This window comes from Molothrus ater, chromosome 1 (genome assembly GCF_012460135.2).
Source record: "Molothrus ater isolate BHLD 08-10-18 breed brown headed cowbird chromosome 1, BPBGC_Mater_1.1, whole genome shotgun sequence".
NCBI classification, from domain to species: Eukaryota; Metazoa; Chordata; class Aves; order Passeriformes; family Icteridae; genus Molothrus; species Molothrus ater.
Window position 1 is genome coordinate 29,035,914 of NC_050478.2, and position 22,809 is coordinate 29,058,722.

The window sequence follows — 22,809 nt, forward strand, 5'->3', positions numbered from 1 at the left end:
TCAGCCTAGTTCTCACCACATCATGAAAAGTTAAATGAATCTCAAATACCTAAAATGACAGAAGAAAAAACAATCTACATGGGAAACTAGAAGGGGAGGATGATAAATCAAAGTTAGACACACTGTATACCTGTTTGACTCTTCCAGGTTCACTGGGAAAGTGTAGAGAAGCAATTACATTTATTAGCAAAACATTGCTACTTCCTGTGATTCTCTCTGAAACAAGGACTGGTGCATGTCAGCCAGATATCTTTGAAAGATAACATATTTAGTGTGGCCAGCATGGTCCTTCCATATTATGAGGACACAGCAGCTAAACCAATGACCAGTCATTTAGGTCACTTTAGGACAAGCATGTTTAGGACAGTTCATAGCAGGGGAACAGACTATATCCAGTTTGAATTAAGATTCCCAAACTACATGTTTTGCAGACAGAAGGGACTCAGCATCAATTGCTACACTCCTACTGAGCAAAATTACTTGCTACTTTAAATATAGCTCACAGAACTGTATTTTCACTGAACCTGACAAAATCCACAGTGAATTCAGCACAAACCTAGGCATTCTTACTGCACTGTAATGGAAATCACACACACAAGTCTAAATAAACTTTTTTGATATATGTAAATATTTTCAGAAAGTTACAGCATATGCTGGCATAAAATTACACTTTAGCATTAAAATAAAAATAAAAAAATGACCAACCAAATAGGAAGAACAATTTCAATTCTTGGAATTTCTTTGCACTTAAAAGAAATGGTATACCTCAGGCAATCATTCTTCTTTTGTAGTAGTAAGACTCATAACACATTAGTGTAAGCTACTAAACTTTAGTTCTCTGCACAGAAGTACCTCCCATATCCAGTGCAGTGCAGTAAAACGCTCAGCTAGGGTGCCCCAATGTACGTTATGAATGGTAGAATAATATGATGGCAGGGATTTAGAAGGTAAAATAAATCCACCCTGGCAGAAAGAAACTACCTAACAGGGAACACTACCAGCAATGTTGCAGTAAGACTTAAGACTAAGATAAACTTAAGACTAAGTGTATCTCAGTTATGGAATTTGCATTCTCCATGTCCAGGGAAATACTGCAGCACATTAGTGAGATGAAACCTGCAAAGAGCCTCCTATAGCTTCTTATTTTTGAATTATTCTACAGATCCAGCTTTCCACGGCATGCAGTATAGGCTTTCTGCCATATGCAAAAACCAACCACCTGCAACAAAAAACCCTGCATCATCATATTTGCCATATATTATATCCAAAAATTTCTGCAGAAGAATTCCAATATTTCAGCAATAAAGCTGAAAAGAGTAAAGAAGATTCAAACATGCAAGTAGCAAAACCTGTAAGAATAAATAATTTGCAATAATTAGCAATGTGAGGAAATTAAGTTAATAGACTGAACTATCAATGATTCCAATATAACAGTATTTCAAATCTGGGATTAAAGTGTTCTGAACATGCTCCTTCTGAATAAGAGCAGGGTTCTCCCCACAGATTCAGCAAGCATTTTTATAGATTTGGCTATGTGACTGAGACTATGAGAAGCCCAGTATCAATTAGGGATCTTGTAATATTACATTTGAATCCACACATGGGTGAATTATTCATTTTCTTAACCCTTTTTGCAGGAAAAAAAGTGTTTTGGATTACAAAGTGTTTTGGAATACTGTTTACTACGAAGTGTTCTTTCCCTCCTAGGTACAGAAATAATGCAATATATCACAGCATTCCATTAGCACATTCAAAGTGACGATTAGGATTCACAAAATCACTTAGGCATGTGTTTATGTTCATATTAGTTCAGCAAACCACTAAACATCATTTTCAGTTATGTATATCTAAAAATCCCACCTGAATAATTAATCAGTTTACACCAAATGCCCAGAATTCAATATATGCATTTGTCCAGTCATATTAGCAAAAATGCAAAAAATGCTTAAAAAATTACCCAAGTATTTAACTGCTTCATTAGATCAGGAAAGTTTAAACACATACTTAAATGTCACATTGCATCAGTGTTAAGATGTGCATGCACTTAAATTCTGCACTGAATCAGCAAATGTCCTCAGGATATTTTCCTATGCAGAAAATTAATTCCTATTTACCACCATGAATAGCAAAATGCTAAGAGGCTTTAAAATTTCAAAATATGGGGCCAACATAAAACTTAAAATCATTCACAGCAGTAAATATTATATATGATAATAAACACCTTTTTTTTTGTAATAAACTCTAAAATACTTTTTTTGTAAATACTCTAAAATAACATAAATAATAAAATAACATGAAAAAAAAAAGATTATGTGATCCCATATTCAGTTAGAGGTGCCTAAGACTCTGATATTTGAGACTTAAAATTCTGGTAGTCAACGTTTCTGTTGATGCTAATGAATGTCCTTTCTTGAGAAAACAAAAACTACGGCTTCTGTGTAAGATATTTCTTACTTTTTTTCCCCAGTCTTGCAAAAAAAAAAAAAAAAGAAGGTATAATGGAAGTCTAGGTTGATGACTTAGACTATAGTGATGGGGAAGCAGATTCATAACAAGCTCAAATTTATGATTATGAGAATTAAGAAGTCATATTTTTCCCTACTGGCAGAATTAGAGGCTCTTAGTGACAGGTTAAGGTTGAAAAATATTAAATCATGAGCCCCCAAATATCTATTTGATAGTGCATTTGGATAGTAACATACTAGGTGTCATAAAAGTCCACTTGTCTTTGTCATAGACCTTTACTACTTTATGATAATAATTCTTCAGAGAACACATCTTGATCGGAGTATTACTTACTAGTGTTAGTGAAATTTCCCTTCTATGTGATAATTGCTATTTTTTTATTAATCCAGCGTATAATACTGCCTTGTTTCTCAAAGAACTTACAGAACATTTCCAGGCACATTCAACTATCTTTACTGCCTTAACTTAAACACTTGCAAAAAATATTTTTGCTGTAGATCATCCAAGTGAGAATATCACCATATTGCAATGAAATCAATTACCACATGTTGTAAAGACTGAATGAAAGACTGAGGTGTTCTACTTCCCTAAGTTCTGTTTTAGCCATAAAAAATTTTACCTATTGATTTTAGAAAAGAGTAATGTAAGTTTCTGAATTTCCATGTACAAGTTAATCAAATGGACAAAAACAACAGATGGAACAGGAATCTGGATATCCCAGTTCTCTTCCAGGTTACTGTCTTAATTGCTGTCCTAGAGCATTTTTTTTCCTCCAATATGTTCTTGTGTATGTGTTTGCACATGTAGTCAAAATTTCAGCTGAAGGGAAGCTGGAAGATCCTTATTTAAATCCTTATTTAAATCAGTCCGTAACTAGACAGATAAGATGTTTTCCATATCCTAAATACCTCGTGCAAATGAAATAATCTGAATAAGATCAGCTGTAGCTTTAAGCTTCCTAAGGAACTTGATTCTGCTGACAACTACTCTTCAGGGTATGTAGATAAAAGAGCACTAACAGCAAAGATCCTAAGTAGGCTTACCCTAAAGCATGTATTCAGGTGATCAGTGTAGATAAGGGAGAAGCAATTCTGGATCTACAAAGAATGTAAGCCTCTAAGGGACTGCTGGTTTCCTAAAGGGCAGCAACCCTTGCAGTCCTCCTAGCCAGAACACTAGGCAATCACTTAAGTGTGAACAGAGACTGTATGTATGTTCTTTACATATGTAACATACCTACAACTTGGTCAAAAACAAAAGTTCAAAAATTTTAATGGAATCTGGCCCAAGAGGAAGAAAGTAGAGATGAATATCAGAGAGTTACTTAATCAGTCATTCATACAGAACACTTCAAGTTGAACACAAGGATATATAATTGCTAATATAATCTTCAGAATTGTCTTTTTTAAGTACCAATAAGTACCATATCATTTGGTTTATTCTTACACCTTGAATACTACCCCAAACACCAGTGAGAACTGTTTTCATTTTAGAATGATATTCACTGCTTTGACATAGGAAAGGCTGCACTGTGCCACACTTTATCTAGTATAATTTTCCTTGAAGTCTAGCTCAGTAATATTTCTTTATATACAAACTTGTACTAAAAGACAATGCAGATGTTTGGAAGTTCAGTTTATGATGCTCCAACAGTCTACCTACAGAACCGCAACAGGCTTAGCTGCATATGCTCTGCAATAGTCTATGCAATTACAAAAATTCAACAGTGATAGTTCAACAGCATTGGTAACATTTTATCTCCTATTAACATCAGACAAATTTATGATTTATTTAAAAGGTAAAAAGAAGAAAGAAAACAGAAGGAAAACGTTTATGGTTAAAGATCTTCAGTACTGATTCATGCTGACCTAATTATGGCTCCATAAAGTCTAAACTCTCAGCTAATTCAGTGGCAGAACAGTAAATTCAAAATTATGCTTGCTTTTGGAAAACCTACTTTAGGACTCACATCCTAACATCTATTCATAATTTCTTTCAGCATTATTACCCACAAAATGGAAAACAATAAAAAGAGCTATTAGTAACTAACAAGAAAGTCAATGGGAAATAGATGAGTTGTTTAGTTTAAAAATTGTTACCTTTTTTGAGATAAGCCATTGTCTGAATCCAATAATTGTTTTTTATTTAATATTTTCAAGTAGTTTACATAAAAAGGTAAAAAATCAGGGTCCAGCAATGCTGGTTCTCAGGTGACTATGATTATGCCTTTAGTTTGGCCTACAGCTATTTGCTTCAATCAAGAGAAGCCTCTGAAAAGCTCATCCATCTTTAAGAATAAGAATTATTAATTGTGAGATATCAAAAAGCAATGAGATGCTTTTTAAAAGAATTTCACCATAGATTTTGCATGATTTCATGTCTCTTGAATACCCACCTGGAAGAGAAAGCACAGAAAGGAGAGATATTGTGCTCTCTCACACACATTCCTACCCCTAAGTATGTAAGATGTCTTCTTCCCCCTTCCACGTGCTCCTTTCAACAAAGCATTTAGTGGAAGCCAAGATTTCTAATGTTTAATCAAAATGGAACATTTAATGATGCATTTCTTCCATTATCAAAACATCTATTTTGTCTCACTTTGAGACAATCATTTGAGAAGCACTAAAAATAAGCAATATAGCTTCCCTACATATTTGACATTCTTCACAAACTTCCCAATAAAAGATAAACAGCCTTGACAGTCACTCCCTTTTCAGTGACTAGTATCAACAATACAGTATTGCTTGACAACTAAGCTACTTATCCCTAAGTTTAAAAGAACTCTTTCTTCACACCTTAGCACTATGTAAAGTTCCTGGCCATGCCATTATGGAGTTTCCTAACAGCGCACATGGAAGTCCTTCTCAAGGTAACAATGTTCTCAAGTTGCTTTCCTGTTTTGGTTTTATGAGAGAGTCTGCCTCATTGTCTGTTGGCCACTCATCTTCCATGGCCGCTGCCCAGGTCTCAATCAGCACATGATTATTTCACCATCTTCCATGTTTATTTTGTTTTGTGTGTACTTCAATTGAGTATATTTATTGTGAAAAGAATATAGGCCCATCCATTTCATAATTAACAATGTGCACTTATGCTTTACTATGACTGCATCACTGAAGAAAATGGCTCAATCTAGGCACAACCTGAGAGTAGACTTCAGAAAAATCGTTTGCAAAGAGAGGGTTTACTTTTTAGGGTATCATTATCCACTTTTTTCTTCTTGTTCTTTGAGTAATGCATAGAGTTATGAGTATATGGTGATTCAGTTTGAGGATTATTTTGTTTGCTTGGGTGTTGTTTTGAGGCTTTTTTGGAGGGGGTAATTTCAAGCATTGAACTGAAGAATTACTACTGATTTTGTGAAAATACTTCCCTGTTCTAAGACAGGATTAGATTAGGGAAGTGTCGGCTTTTTGGTTTTTTGCTTTTGTTTTTTTTTTTTTTACAGGCTTGAGATACAGATACAAAAAATAGCTCAGATAAAATAAACGAGGTGTGTTACAAACACAAGCTTGATCTGAAGCACCTGTCCACATATATATGTTGAGCCACCATTAATGGTATGCAGCTGCATGCTTGAAGAAAGCAGCGAAAGTTAAACTGTTTTATCCACAGGAAAAGGTTAACTGTGACAAATAATATGTCCAATGAAATACTCTGTCTACACACACACACACACACACACACACACTCCCTCTGATTATAGCAACAGCAAGTTGGCAAAATGAAGTGACAAGACTGAAATTCCAGTACTGCAGCAACTGCAGAAATGCATTGCAAGCCCAAGAATAGAGTATGTGATAACAAAACAATACTGACATTACTGAACTCTGATGATCACTGGGATATCAACCTAGTGTATGAATGTATGACTATTAAAACTGGTTGGGTAGATTACAGGGGAAATAACTTTTATTTTCTCTAAAGTACATCAGTAAGTGAACTTTCCACTGTTGCACAGTTGGCCTGATGTTTCCCATCTCTGTCATGCCTCCTCATTTGTCCTCTAATACTACCAGCTATGTTTTTCCAGCTCCCCAAAACTGTGACTTTCCAAGGCAAGCTTTCATTTTCAGATTACTCTACTATATTCTTGACCAGATTTTTTTGGTTTGGTTTTCCTTGGGGTGATGGTATCTTTAGTTTTTTTTAAATAAATATGATTTGACTATAATGCACGTTTTTCTTGGATATTTAGCTCATATCAGTGACTCCAGTATTATTAGGAAGCAGATGGAACTTCTCTTCTGGTATCTTGCCATCCTGACAGAATGATGGATGTGAGCAATTGAAAAATCTTTATCTTATTCTACATTGCTCTTAGATGTTTTCTAGCTCCTGCTTTGAAACTGACACATGGCTTGGCGTCCGCTTTTTATGGTCCTTCCGTGCTTTGTGTTTCCATCAGGTTGAACATTACCCACATTCATTCACAGCTGGTTACACATAAATCTCTGTTTCTTACCTTTTTCTCTGTACTTAGACATAGTACAGTACTTATGTACATATCAGAACTTTGAGATTGCCACAGGAAAAAAAGGGCTTGTTTGGCTTGAACATACTAATCAAACCTTTCACATACACATGCTACAGTCTCCAGCATTCCTATCAAGTTAGTGTATCATTTTCCTTCCAAGGGGTAAATTGCTTTTGGACTGGAACCTATGATAAAACAACTAGATTTGGAGATGAGGAGAGAGCAAGGGATGTTATGCTCAACTTCAACAAAGTTTTGAACACTAGCTACCCCAGCATTCTTTTATCTAGCTTGGGATATTATGGTCTTGATTGCTGGAGAGATTTAAAAAAAAAAGACTGACTAGATAAGGTAATTAACAGGTAAGAGGGCAGCTCCAGAGAGGTCTAATAGGAGACTGCAAGTACCTATGAGGAGGTATCAAGAGGACAAAGCCAGACTCTTCACAGTGGCACATATGACAGGAGGATGGGCGACAGATAATTTATGTCAAAATGAGAGATTCAGACAGGATGTAGGGAAAAAAAAAAAACAAAAAAACCAAACCATTTTCATCATAAGAACAGTCAAGCACCACAACAAGTTGCCCAAAGAGATTGTGCCATTCTTGGGGGCATTTAAAATCTAAATGGATAATGCCCCAAGCAATATGATCTGCTCTACAGCTGACCCTGTTTAGAACTAATAACTTCCTGCAATCCCTTCCAACCTGAATTATGGTTCTAAAACATCAAGAGTTCCATGTCAAGCACAATTTTATTCAGTTTTACTTTCCCTTCCTTTCTATGCATACATTTAGATTGTTTGTTATTAACCACAATTTCTGCCATACCATTACAAAGTTCATACAGCAAGTTCCATTCATGTTGGATTAGAGACTGTTCTTATTATTTGGCAAGAATCTATGAGGCAATGTGCAATATGTTGTAGGTCACCATTAGTTTTCAAAGTGCCTTGGAAAAACAGTAAAAATTAAGAGAGTGTAATTCAATCAAGTGTAGGTTTCTGCATGTAGGGAGGAAGAATCACCCAGGATAAACCCAAATGAGATATAAAGTAATGACTCTTCAGAATAGTATCAGAAATTAACAACAAATCACAAATCAAAAACAAATAAAGAAATTCTGCTAATATTAAGAAGTATCGATACTACATAGAAAACTACAGAGAAACGCAAACCAGAGATGCAGTTCCTCAGACATGAAGAGCTGCTTAAAATCCTTTTCCTTCTAATTCATTCAAACTGTGAATTTGAAGTGAACTTCACTTCCCTACAAGGCAGAACCAAGAAGACACCAAGAAGAGGCTTTCTTTTTTGTATTATTGTTTTATTATTTAAAACCGCCCTGAAGAAATAAAGAATGCAACAGTTCCTTTAAGCAGTTTTGACTATGTAAATTCTAATGGAAAATATTACTTAAGAGGTCTTATTAAGTGATTTGTTTTTCCTTTATATTTTTATAGGACCTTCAAACTGACAATATAAATTTAGTATTATAGCTGCTCATAAACCATTACTAACAACACAAATATCTTCTTTATAAATGGGAAGGTAGAAGGTCCTGAAAAATAATTCAGGTTTGAATGTGAGGAAGTAAATTTATGCAAATTGCTGTCAGTCATCTATGTATTCATTTCACTAGCAAAACAACATTATAAATGATCTCTAGCCAACAGTTCTTCATTTGAAGGCATGTGATGCAAATATTTATTCAAAACAGAAAAAGAAAATCACTTAAGGATAAGCATAAGTCTTACCACGCCAATAGAAAAGTAGTTATTGATGATGTTGTAAGGCACTGGGTCTCCCTTCTCATCTTTATCATTGGGTATTACTTCGAATTTCCACCTGTCCAGTAAAATCTCTGAGCTGTTCTCAATGTCTTTTAAGATCTTCATCAAATTCTCACCTTCATACCCTAGCAAAACATAAAAACAGTTATTTAATCAAGCATAATAAACTTTCATTGCTTTTTTTTCTCTTTCTAGATGATTGAACAGGATTCTGCGCAAACTGATCTAATTGAAGATGCCCCTGCTCATTGCAGGGAGGGTTGGACTAGTTAACTAACCTTTAAAGATCCCTTCCAACCCACAATAGTCTATGATTCTGTGACTGGAAAAATGAAAGCAATTCATACAAGACCTTAAAAGCAGGATTGTGCATGAAGTATTGACAATTTTCCAGCACTTGTCATTAAAAGAAGCACAAATACAAAGCTAATTAAGCATGTAAATTTAGAGTAATTCTACAGATTTCAGTGGACATCAAATTTGTGACGAAGAAAACAATTAGATCTTCAAAATTTGCGAATCTCTTGAACTTTCCAAATGATCCATAAAGCTAAGGTTGTACTTTGCAAAATGTTCTTGATGAGAAATTAATCTTAATATTGAAATTCCTTTGATTTCAAAATTTTTGGAAAAGAGACATGTTGCTATTTTGCCTGGCAAGACACTGAAAGGTTAAAAGCTATCTACTAATTTTCATTGATTGTTTCAATCCTGTTTAGCATAACAAATCCAGAATTTCAAATCCATATCTGATAGCTTTATAAGCAAAAGTAACATTTTTGATTATCTCAACAACTTCTTCATGAGCCTCATCCTGCTTTGTAGAGAGAACTTACTCTTAGTTGCAAGTAAGCATTCACATGTGATTCACTAAAATGAGTAGAAAATTGGTTTATGCCCTCATGAGTATATACAACACACACATGTGTGCATGAAGAAAAACTGTGTGAGTTTTACTAAGTGACATTATCAAGTCTGAATATTATTCAAAACAAACAACTTAGGAATAGATAGCTAAGATCTGGGGATTCAAAGCTGAAAAAACAAGATTTCCTATTCAAGCAGTATATACTGCCGGTGTTATTAACAGCTTTAGCAGGGCAAGCCACTCAAAGCCTTCTTGCTCAAAACCCATTGCTGATGTATTTGTTTATGGCTGCCTAGCACACTTTTGCTAGTTACTGCTAACCACCACATGACAGCAGCATGTACAATTCTGTTTCTCTGCATCTTTGACATCATTCACCAGCAATTTAGTTTCTGGAATCCCTGTCTCCTCTCCCATCTATGGAAATTCCAGAAAATCTGTACTATGGTATTGTTCACCACAAAGCAACTTGGCAAAGAATGATGAATCACAGAATATTTCCCTATTGTTTTTCCTACTTTAGTCCAAATAGAATCACTTAAGTTACAGAACAAAAATAAAAGTGAAGGTAGGGACAGGTCCCAGCTAATGTAATTAAATGTTCTCATGGTTGACCCTACTTAAACAGCAGACTGCACTAGTGACTTCCTATGACCTCTTTCAGTTATTCTATGGATCTATGAACAATTCAGTAATTAAGCAAGGCTGATTTGAATAGGTTTTGTCTCATTTGTTCTCCATTTTTCCCCTAACACTATGAGAATGCAAACAATCAACAGTTGTGACAGATAAAATAAAGGAGGTTTTCAAATGATTTGACAGAACATTATGGTTAACAAAGTGCTATAGCATGAAAACTACTGAGAATTTGCTAAAGACTATCTGGCAACAAAGCAGACATTTGGAAAGGGAACTGATGAGACAGGAGAAGTAAGATATCTGCGAAGGCTGAGAAGCTCCAAATAAAACAACCAAGTTCCAAATGCAAAACATCTCAACTGAAACAACCAAGACCTGAAATAGACCTGGCTATGAGCCCATAAAATGAGGTGTTTTCACCACAGACTGAATCTTTTCTAAGATTTTCTTCCTTGTGTCTCTTTCAAGTTATCCTGTAATATGGATTCTGAATGGAGTTTTTCAGAGGAGCTGAGAGTAAGTCTCCATACATCCAGGAAAGGATGCAAAGGGTATTAAAGGTTAGATTTCTAAATATTCTTCTTTCAGCATTCTTTGCCTTCTCATTTTCTGATAAATAGTACCACAGCACATTGTCTGGAATCCTCTGTAGGAAAACAGAAAGGGAGTGGATCAAAGGAACTAGTCCGAGGCTAAGACATGCTTTTCATTTAATATTTTTAAAGATTAAAAAAGATTAAACTACTCCTAACCCATTATTAGGTATTTTCAGTAACCCTTTCAGAACAGTCCCAATTAAACCCGTTTAAGACTGCTCCCTTTATAAGTTACTGATCAAAGCAATAACTTGAATCCAGACGGTAAAAAGCCAACCAAACAGCTATACACTATTCTCATTACACCTTGGAACGTTTTTGGTGTCAGCAGAAGCTACAAACAAGGTATGAAGTGTGATTGCAACCTTTAATATCTTACATATGTATACAACAATTACAAACAGATCATTCCAAAAATAGAGAAAGTGATAATGGCTCTTTATGAAAACAAATCCAAATGTAAATGTTGATATAATTTTTTTTTAAATTTTAATTCAATAACAAATTGCATTTTGATTTGTGTTTACCTCCTCCCCATCTCAGACACCTTGCTAAATCATTGCCAGTCCCAAGAGGCAGGATAGCAACAGGAGGATGCTTAATCAAGTTGGCTTTCTCTGTGAATAAAGAAGGAAAAAAACATAACTAAGGAACAAAAATTATCTAATTGCATGGTATTATATAACTGTGTTAGGTTTTGTTTCAGTGAAAGACTTGCTTTGCATATGAAATTATGCTGCCTGCTCCACAATGGGGATTTCACCAAGTCAGTCCACTTTGTAGTCCCTTCTCCACTGGATATTCAACTCTTAATCCTAATTTACTAATTTATTATCATAAAGATTTTGTAATCCTAATTGACTCCTTTGTTATCATTAGGACTTTGTAAATCATAGATATGACAAACATTCATGAACAATGATACTCAAGATCTTTCCAAGAGTGAATATGGTGTTCTTGTTCTAGTTCTCAGCTCTGCCATTCCCAGCTGTGAATACAGAAGAGTGATAGTTAAGGGCATCAATAATGAGGTGAACCTTCTACTTTGTCACCTGGGTGACCAAATTTGTACGAAACTGTGTATTCACGCGGATTTGGGTCTATACCTGAGCTCCACTACCAAGAAGTCATTGGAACTAACACAAGACTTTAGATGGGTTTGCCCATCAGGAAATTAAACCTCCAAAGAGAGCACTGAAGTGTGTGATCAAGTCTTTAGGTAGCAATTTTCTATTTATTAAACAATGCTTTGAAATGAATGAATTTATAGCATCTTTTCAGTCTTTACTGGTACTTTTGTAGCATTGTAAGCCCAAGGATCTTTTCAAAATCCGATGAGAAAACCCTTGTCAAGAAACACAGCCTCTCTGAAAGCTGGAACATATATATTTCAAATATATAATTTGTCAAATTTCCCATTTAATGTGCATGAATAGCATGTCTATTTTAAAAGTTATATTTAATTAATCAATTATTTTGTTTATAGAATTATACACAATTATCAGCAATGATCAGCAGGAGTTTATCTATACAATGGATGTAGCAGGGAAATCAATATTTATCAATATTTTAGAAAGATTTACCATTCACATAACCAGTTTAATGGAAATCTTTCAGAGAATGTAATACTTAATAGAGTGATTAAAGAAAAATTTTTAAAGTTTCAAATTGATGAGAATTATTTTTTTCCTTTTATTTATTTTTTCTTTCTTTTCTTTTTTTTAACTTTCTTTTTTCTTGCTGTGTTCTCAGCTAAAGCTCTTTGTATATCAGGAGATCAGGGAAGACCAAATTAGAAAGTGTTGAGAAACAGGTGTACCCTTACACTTTATATGCTAAAGTGCTTTTGCCTCCTAAAAGGCAGCATTGAAAATATATTTTCTGCACCTATGAAAAAAGATGGTTCCTGGATTCCTGAAGTAATTTCTTAGTTCTATACCACAAAAATGGTGCAGAACATAGTATGTTACTGGAAGAGAAAATAACTGCATGACATTTTATACCTCATGAAAAAGGTGACGACACAATAAACAGCTGCAAAACTTTGTTGCATCCAAGTTTAGGCAATGCACTTGATGTTTCTGTACATTAATTTATGACTCTGAAAGCTATTTGAGAGCTACTTGCAGTAGCTTGCATTTGCAAAAGACTTTTTCCAACCAAGATTGGAAATATTCCTTTGCTATCATTCCTTCATGACATCAAGTTTACTTTTCAATGAACTTTTCTGCTCCCCCACAAAGCACACACTTTTAAACACTTTAGTTAAAACTTGAGTCTTTTGACCTCTCTTGATCCACTTCCTAATTTCCAGTGTAACACATGCCCACTATTTTTCTCTGCAGCCTAACACCAAATAAATGATCATGTGATGTGGAAGACATTCTCAAAGACATAATCTTTGAGAAGATTAAGTATATTAAGTCTGTAATAACTAGACTTGTGGGCCTTCCTTATGATTTTTAAAGAGGACTTTGCAGACAACTGAATGAAAGAACTCCAAAACTGAATTAGCTTTTAATACATTATCTTCATTTTGGGATAATACAGTAAAAACAAAAATTTGGTAACCAAAAAAAGCAAGTGACCTAAATTAAATTTTCTTAAAATTAGCAAATTAGGTTTGATTCAGTTGGGGAATAGTCTTTAAACTGAAACTGAAATAGATTAATTCAGATTTCTTGCTTACAGGAAATCCAGAAACGCTGAACTTGTCTAGAGATTTTAAATAACTTTCGTTATTTGAGTACCCTTAAAAATAATCATGTCCCAAACTAACACATTCAAAAAATTTAAATGAACAAGCTGTTGTTTGAAATAGCTGAATCCATGCATTGGTACATAAGGAAGACCATTAAAATGAAATCCATGAGGCAAACAAAACTGTGTGAAGGCTACAGATTACCTATGCAATCCAAAATCCAGCCCACTGTTCCATCTCCACCACATGCTAGTACTCTGAACTCAGCAACATCTCGGAAAAAATTTAACCTAAAAAGAGTAAATGAAGATACCTAATTATGATCAATATAATCGTGCATTATGTAAACATGTTATGGCTTAAGACATTTTGTTTAATAGAAAATAGCAAATGATCACTTTAAATAAAAGTCACTTCTGCTTATGTATTCATTTTTAGACAGACAAAATCCAACATTATTATTAATTATTCTCAGTATTATCTGAAAAACTTCAAAGAAAATTACTGATTCAAGGGTTAATATGGTACACTAACACTAGAAAAAGTTTGGACCCGATGGTTGGGCCAATCTTTGTCTGACTTCAAATCTTGTTTGAAACTATTGTCAAAAAGCATTCTCTGTTCACTTAGTTGCAAATGTACTAGGTTTCTCAAAACAGAAAAGTCTGAATTCTAAATGTATTAGCCGTAACATTTATTTGTGAAGTTCTTTCTATAAAGCTATATGAAAACTTCATACTTCTGGTAGAACACTGGTACATATTAAGCTGAACATTCAGTGGCTGGTAAAAACAACTTCGCCTCATGGTTTAATACAAAATGAGAAAGCATCAGATTGAAGATCCTCATTCCATCATCCTAAAAACTGTATTTTAAAAGTAAAATATCTTTGGCAATATTTGCCTGGCTATTTCTGCTTCCATATCCATCAAGTGAGTACCACCACCTCCTCACCCATTTCCTTCTATAACAACGTTGCATAATGTTGGAAAGTGAGGATATTTAAAACAACACTAAGGTTCAGTATTTTATATTGAAAGCATCACTTCATGACAGCTTTTGACACATGCTGAAATCAGTCCTTACACATAAACAGTCACTAGACAAAAAAGTTCCAGTAATGTTGTCATATTACTAGGTATGCATGTGTATGTTCATTCACATAAATGATATTCATTAGTGTTATAGATATCTTAATGGATATTCTATATTCCAGTCACCAGAACTGATATCCAGTTTGCAATCTCCTAATAAATGCACAACTAATATATTTTAAACAAATTCCGGAATACAAATAAATATAGACAATAGCTTGCAGGTGTTTAATTCCAACTGTTTCCCATATGAAATTGTAATGCTGCAGGGAGAATTAGTTTCTGTCCTTAGGAAGTTTTATAATTCTTTTAGACCTCTTGATAAAATCAAGAACACATGAAAAATTACAGAGTAAAAAAGCAAGAATGGGAGAAGGAAATGAAAAACACAATGCACAAAGAAGTTATGTAATATGTAGAATAATAGAAAGGACAACTTCTTGTTTTATTAGTTTTTGACCAGAATTTCAATTTTAGCCAAGTTGCATAGAATTAAGCTCATCACATGTCCCACCCCCTGTAATTTTCTTTGCTCAGAAGAGCTCTTAAGCAATTTCAAGTGGAAATATAACGCCTGAAGGATGCCTACTTGCCCTGTATTAAAGGCTGCCTTGCCCTTCTCACCCCTTTTATGTTCTTCTTCACACATCTGCAGGAGAAGTGCTGTAGGATCTCCTGTGACCCAAAACATCATGTGCCAGATCTGACTGGGCTCACGTGGGGAACACATCTAATAAGAGCATGTGCTGAAAGATCCTCTGCTGGGAGTCCTCTCCCAGCACTGCAAGGGCAGGCATTGAGATGTGCCCTGGCCCACAGGTGTGCATGCCCATCCCGGCCCATGGCCTGGCACAGAGACAAACACCTCCTGCCACCAGTATTCCCACTGCAAGCCAATGTGCTGGGTTGGCAGAGAGTCACCAGGTGTAATTACATTCCTTCCTACACTGAGAGTGTTCCAGCTTAATTTAAAGTCAAATTATAGCCCAGAGGTGATGGCAGGGTACTCATTGCTAAGTATTTAAGCATTTCTACTTCACAGAAAAGAAAGTCTGGAAAGAACCAACCAAACAACTAAAACAGCACCAAAAGCACAGGGTTGATTTTAGCATTGCTCCAGACTGGGAGAATATAGACTTAAACCTCTGTCTCTTTTTATAAACAAGCTTCTTCACCATATGGATATCAAAGATCCTTTTGTTTTGACTGTATAGCTAATCTTCATCCAAAAAGTGTAACTTCTAAAAAAGTGGGGGACTGAAAAATCTGGTGAAACCATATTGTCAAAAACCTTTTCAATAAGCTGCATTTGTATTTCTCTTGGGACTTTTTATATTCACAGACAGTGAATTTTCCAAGAAAAGTGTAGCACTAAATTCACATAACCTTTTCTTTATATAATTTAAAATATAAAAATTATACACACATTATATAAAAATCTATCACACAAAATACATAAAAATAATGCATGTTACAGTGTATATTTGCATGCATAAATGCAGCGTATATAAATATACTATAGCAGATATAAATATTTATAAAATCAAATTAATTTATAAAATTAAATATAGTTATATAATTATATATGTAAATAAATCTTATTCATTGAATTAGAATGTGCAGCCTACATTAGGAGTTGGGAAGGGAACACAGTTTTCTGTTTTATAAGGTATCATTTAGACTCAGCAAGTGATACAATTGTACAAAAATAATTTGACACATTTCTTTAGAGATCTTTAGGGAGAAAGTCAGTAGTGCTTACCAAGAAAATGGTACTCAATTAGTGTTTTAATATCACCTGTTAATTTTTATCTACCGTTTTTCTCATGGTTTGTAAAGAATTTTAAAAAAAACTGCTGGAGAAGAAGTTAGTAACTAAGTGATTTAAAGTGAAACTAAAAAAAAATTGAAGTCGTTGTAAAGATTTTGTGCAATGTCAGACTAAGTTAAAAAACCAGAATAGAAAATTTTATCCTATTTTGTCAGAAAAATTTGAAACACTGAGAGTGATCACCACCAGTCTAATTTTATTTTATTTTGCAAGAAACAAGGATTCAAAGGCAATTACTGAGTTTCTGCTGATAAATTAGTAATTTCCACCTGAAAGAGGGCAACTATTTCAGCTACCTAAATTACTCTAATTCAGTTTTTCATCATTACCTCATCAAGTCCATAGGAATGCAGGGGATCTACTTATGAATAAAACACCAATGCTAGAGGATGTCACTATTTGATTTTGAATCATGCAGTTAATTGATTTATGCACAGGTGGCAAACACATACACATTCTTATAGAACTGTTCAGATAAAAATCTAAAGTATTTATTTTTATCTAATTAATTTAGTTTATAAGAGTAAAACTGAAGTTTTACTCACAGTAATGAAAAGATAAATTGCAGTATTTTCCATTTAGTTACCTGTACATGACTACTGCTCTTATACCCAAAATCTGTACTCAGCCATACAAGGTGGCATAACAATGCATGAAATCATTCAGCATTCTTCATTCACAGTGGAAGCAAAATTTAAGATTGCCTACAGCACAAAAAAATAATCCACTAGTGGATCCCAGCAGAGGTTTCAGGTGCCAACACCACAGATGTCATGGAAGCAAAAATATTGTTAAACAGCTGCTTAAAATATATCTCGAAATTCAGGATTTAAGTATCATATGTGAATTCTAAGTACTACTGGTTTGTGGTGTACAAAAATAATTTTTATCATTAGATTACAACCAACCCACCATTGCTAGCTTTGCCATTCTTTGGCAAAAATGTAAATCTTCCAAGAAAATATGGACCAGATCCAATATTTGGTTTGAAAGAAAATAACTATGCGGTTATTATCTTCTAAAAAATTCTTGGTGTATACACCTTCCTCTGGGTATTCCAAATATCCAACAAAGAAATGCTCGAGCAATCAATTCAAATAATTAAGGAAAATAGTGTAATTTTCAAAACAGGCCTACTGCCTTGTGAAGGTAAAAAAGCCCAGATGCTGTAGATTCCCAACTGAATTACCGTGTAAGTTGCAGGGATTCTGCTTTGGTGTCTTGGGCATCTTTTAAGTGGGCAGAATTTAAGATTTAGTAAGGCCTGTTGAAGCAAACTTGTAGCTAGAATTCAAAAAATAGATGTTCTCCAAATTAAATGCTTATGGAAGTTAAAAAGAAATACAACTTTTGTGGATATAATTTCTATAATAGAGTATAAAAATAGTATAAATTAGACATTTTAAATAATAGAACTTTAGGGAACAGAGGCCTTTTCAGAGAGACAAAGACTTTGTGAAACACTGACCTCTCTACAGAGTCCTGTGGCTCTGTGGCTCGACTGCTATTCATCCTGCTATTATTTACCTCTCTGTGAGGTGAACAATAACTGAATTTCAGATTCTTCAAGATCATTAAATCCACAATAACAGTTGTTGTCAAAAGTAGAAGACTCCTACAGAGATGTAACAACCAAACAGGGAAACTCCTTTCATGGCAAAAAACACAGGTGCCAGGCACAAATTACACAATGCATCAGCCCAGCAATTTTCTCGTCACTGTGTTAACTGTGGCAGTCTGTAACTGTGGAGTACCTTTTATGCCTGTGTTCAGCTGCAGAGCTTACAAGGTTTTTCCAGCTCACCCATATCCCTCTACTGCCAATTAAAGAATGTCTAAACCATTAATTATTGTACCCATGTTTAAAGTGTGCTTTTGCCCTTTGGCTTAGAGCTTCTTGATTTTCAGGCCTCGCAGCAGGTCTCCATTGCTGGAAAGGAATCAGTGCAAGAGTCGCTGCCATGAGGTTTATTTGCATCATGAACATCTTTTTATACAGACTATGTACATCACGTATTTTGACATAAACTGCTCCAAAAACCCTAGCTCAGACAGGAAAAGAAGCTGCAAGAGATGTCATTGCTGCTGTTCCTGCACTTCCCCATGTACCACCCCATCTATTATGAAAGTAGGCAACACATGTACTTCAGTAATTGTACATTGAGGTTGTGCTACTAAAATTTGTTGTCATTTGCTCAAAATATTTTTCTGTTGTCCTGCTGTATGCCAGCATAGTTATAGAAAAATATAGAATAAATGGTATTAAGAAAGGTGGAGCTTTTTTGTTGTTTTAGGGGGTTGTGTTTTGGTTTGGGGGTGTTTTTGTTGCTATTTTGAACTCCTTTCTTCCAAAACATTTCGCTGCAAGAACATGATTATCCCACTAAAGAGGTAGAACAATAGACATAGCAATTGAGCTGCTGACCATTTAAAAAAACCCAAACCAGTTTCAGCACCCCTAAGATTTGCAATTTTCTTACTCTCCTAGTTCATTTTTCCCTCTCTCTGCCCATTGAAAAGGGAATACATAGATTTTTAGAAATTTATGTACTCCCTTTAAAAATAACTGGAAATAACAATTCATGTCAGCCACAGATGTTTGGAACACAAGTTACAAAACTTGTGAATGTTATCTTCTTGCTTGATGATGGCAACCCATGAGAAAAATACCATCAAAAATTAACAAGATTAACTTATGGATTAAAGCAGACAGGTTGGCTTTAACAAAAAAAAAAGGCAAATTCTCAGTTAATACTACAGATATTCTCTAGGTTAAGTAAACATGGCTGAAAATAGTAATCAAAAGAAAAAAAAAACCACATCTCAAAATAGGCTCAACTAAAATGTACCAAAGTAATCATAAATGCTTTAAAATAAATATACAGTATGCTTATCCCTTTCTACTAAATAACTTACTGGGATGAAAAAATACATTTCTGCTTTTCTCTGCACTGTACAGTACCCAAATCTGTTCCATTTTGACCTAAATTTCACATGTATTATGAGAAAATCAAATAAACATAAAATTTGGATTGAAAATCCAGTATAACTGGCATTACAGAGATGGATGAATGAGTGGACAGATGGATGAATGGGCAGGTTTTATTAGGCAACTCAGCCCTCACAGAAAACAAGTAATGGTAAATGAAACACCAGAGTTTATTCAACTTCTCACTTAAGGGCCAAATTATATGCAGCCTACAAAGTATTTCCAGGGGCAAGAAGTGATGGCAGGAGACAAACTGGAAATTTAGGATTATCATTTCAGTGAAATGAATTTAAAATATACCAAAACAAGCAGCGCCTGTTTGAAAATTAATTAGAATTTTCTTCAAAGTGATTCTGAGCTAAAACGACTTCGGTTACTAATAGAAAGTGAAATTGAAAACATTTTCTGAAAAACACTGTCCTGGTTCAAAAGACAAATGTTTAAATTGCTTCACTGCTCGGTTTCAGCTTGAACTTAACACTGCCCTCTTGTGCCTCTGCCTTAAAATGCATTTTCCTTTACAGCAAGATCCATGAAAACTAAGTCACTCATGCACAGAAATGGAGCCAGATTTTTTTTTTTTATTTCAAAGAAATGACAATGAACAAAAATATTTCAGGGTTTTTTTTTTAATCATCCTCTCAATTTCTAGCATGGCCTTTCTATTACACAGTGTGTAAAGCAATATTAGTTACTAGTTTTGTCTCAGTTAATTCTTCTAGTCTACTTATTCTTTGAACTAAGAGTACTTACATTTTTCATACATGCTAAAAATAGTATAAAAACAAATTTCATTCGAGTACTAAAAACAGCACTAGCATTCAGATACAAGACACATGCATGAAAGAAATCATGCATGTCATTATCTCCATTTTTTGGGCTGGTTTTGCACCATTCAGCAGGTTAACATTAGCTATATTGCAGTGCACGATATCTTAACTTCTGAAAGCCTTGAGCCCAATATGCTTTTCACTTTTATCAATGTTGCATTTCACTTTCATCAATGTTACACACATGTAAAGGTCTAAACAAATAAAAAATGCAAAGATTTAAAAGAAAAGTATTCAAACAACAGTGTAAACTTAATGTCAGTGAACATATGCCTCCTTCTGCAACTCTTTTCACTGATGTAAAATTTCATGTATCAGTGACAAAAGTAAATAGCTCCATTACATACAAAAAAACACACAGAGCAGATATTTAGTGTTGCTCTAATTTTCTTATACCAAAGCAACCACTACTTAAAAAGGAGAGAATATCAGGTGGCAGAGGTTGGTGTTTGATACACTGTAATTCTCCCATCCTCACAGGAATGCAAATTAAGAAGAATCACGGAGGAAGCACACTAAGCAAAGGACTGCAATGCCAGCTGGTTCAGAGAGCACTTTGGCCCATGTTACAAGTCACTGCCAGCACAATCCAGCCTGGCCAGTCCTTTTCCAGCCACTACATTTCCAAGATCATGTAACTGGTAAGAAGCATGCAGTCACCAATACACATTACAGACACCCATGCATGTGCACATGTGTGTTTAGGTATGTAAAAGAAATGGATGTCTTGCTGGTCAGTCTTGGAGGCTGCTGACATCTGCAACACAAGTAACCCCCAAGAACTCAGGTTGCTGAAATAGCAGTTAAAGCTGCAAATAGAATTAGGTTTATCCCACAGTTCTTACAGAATAATACATGGTTTTCAGCAAAATATCTGAGATATAGCTTTACTTGTAGAGGTAAGCAAATAATACCTATACATTTCTGCAGCCATTCAGAGAACTGCAGTGTTGATACGTTCCAAACATGCTATATGTACTTCAGTCTGTTCATTTGATTATACAGTATTTTATTAAATGAGTTCCTGGTAATAATATTAACTGTAGACTTACCCTGGCATTGGTCCATTTCCAGAAAGACTATAAACTTGACGAGGATTTAAAAGGTACTGAAATTTTCTATAAATTCTGAAGAGGTAAAAGAGACAAGGAGAAAATATTTACTTACATGTTTGTAATTTTTAAAAAACCTTTCATATGGAAGAATCAAAGAAGAGCATATTACAACTATTTGAACTGCAGGATCTCATTTATATAAAAAATCAAATACTTGAACACAGCAATTATAATTCATACATAGAGTGTATTGTGGGATATAAAGTTGAGACAGAAGTACTACAAGCTATTTACATTCCAAATGCTGTGTATAGACAGAAACAAAATATGATAAAAAGCTATAATTACACAACAAAAGGTGAATCAAAAAAGCATTTCGGAAAGCATATTGATTTGTATTAAAGTAACTCCATGGCAAAGGAGAGATTTCTTCCTGAAATTTATTGCAAACACAGAACTACAAATATAATTAATTGCAAAAGCTAATTGGCTTTGCCACCCACCAAAAATGTCCACATAGACTGGAAAACATTCTGATAAAGAAAACCTGTGGTCAACTACATTTCCTCAGGATTACATTTGAATGGGAAGAAAATGAAAAAGACTGAAGCAGTTTTACTAAATTACAGTTATTTTTAAATTATCTGAATAATAGGAAGCAATTTATTGATACAGCATGACAAACATTGCCCTGTCCCACATGGGACCCCATTTGCTGTCCTACCCTGAGCAATTATTTCTTCTGAAGTTTAAATTCAGAAATTTGAGTTTACTTGCCCTGAAAGTATGACAGAGATTTTGTTTCTTCATTATAAGTATTAGAAATGTAATTTCCTAAGTTGACTGGAATGCAGTAGTGATTCTTTTCTCACACAGAACCAAGCAAGCACACAAAAGAGTTGGAGCTCACAATAAATAAATATACATGTGGGATGTTGGCATTAGTTTAAATTATAAACCCCTGTTTCTTGGTTTTAATTTTAATGTTTCTGTCCTTAAGCTAATTAATATTTTAATGTTTTTAAGAAAGCATTTATTTTTTCATTGAAATATTGCTTCTTTTCTTTATAATCTCTTAAGTAAAATAGAAACATAATAAGAGCTGAATTCTAGGTTAAAATGTCCACATTTTCAAATACAGCACAATAAAACTGTCTAGACACAATCTATGCACACATTCAGGGATTTTTTTTTTCTTCTTTTTTTTCTTAATAGAAATGCATAATTTATCAGGGTAGCTAGAAAGCAAGTGTGTAAAAAATACTGAATACAAACAAATTCATAATTATCTGTAAAATTGCCCAATTGGAGTATTTTCTTAACTTCACAATTATTTATTGATGTCAGTTTTTATCAAGCATTTTATTCAAGCACACTCACACAATATATTCCTGATGCTATTCCTGACAGAAAAATTCATTATGAAATGACTAGTTTCATTTCACAAGTATGCAAACATCATTGTTGAT

General features: G+C 34.3%; 1 protein-coding gene across 5 annotated transcripts in view; it reads right to left on the reverse strand.

Moving 5' to 3' along the window:
• The window catches only part of DGKB (diacylglycerol kinase beta), a 333,031-nt gene that overhangs the window by 181,537 nt on the left and 128,685 nt on the right, over positions 1-22,809 (reverse strand). For all 5 annotated transcript variants that reach the window (XM_036402463.2, XM_036402471.2, XM_036402486.2 and 2 more), the window contains 4 exons: positions 21,338-21,412; positions 13,746-13,831; positions 11,368-11,457; positions 8,702-8,862 (listed from right to left, as the gene is read on the reverse strand). In XM_036402463.2, the coding sequence (XP_036258356.1) occupies positions 8,702-8,862; positions 11,368-11,457; positions 13,746-13,831; positions 21,338-21,412 (412 nt within the window). The remainder of the gene's footprint in view (positions 1-8,701; positions 8,863-11,367; positions 11,458-13,745; positions 13,832-21,337; positions 21,413-22,809) is intronic.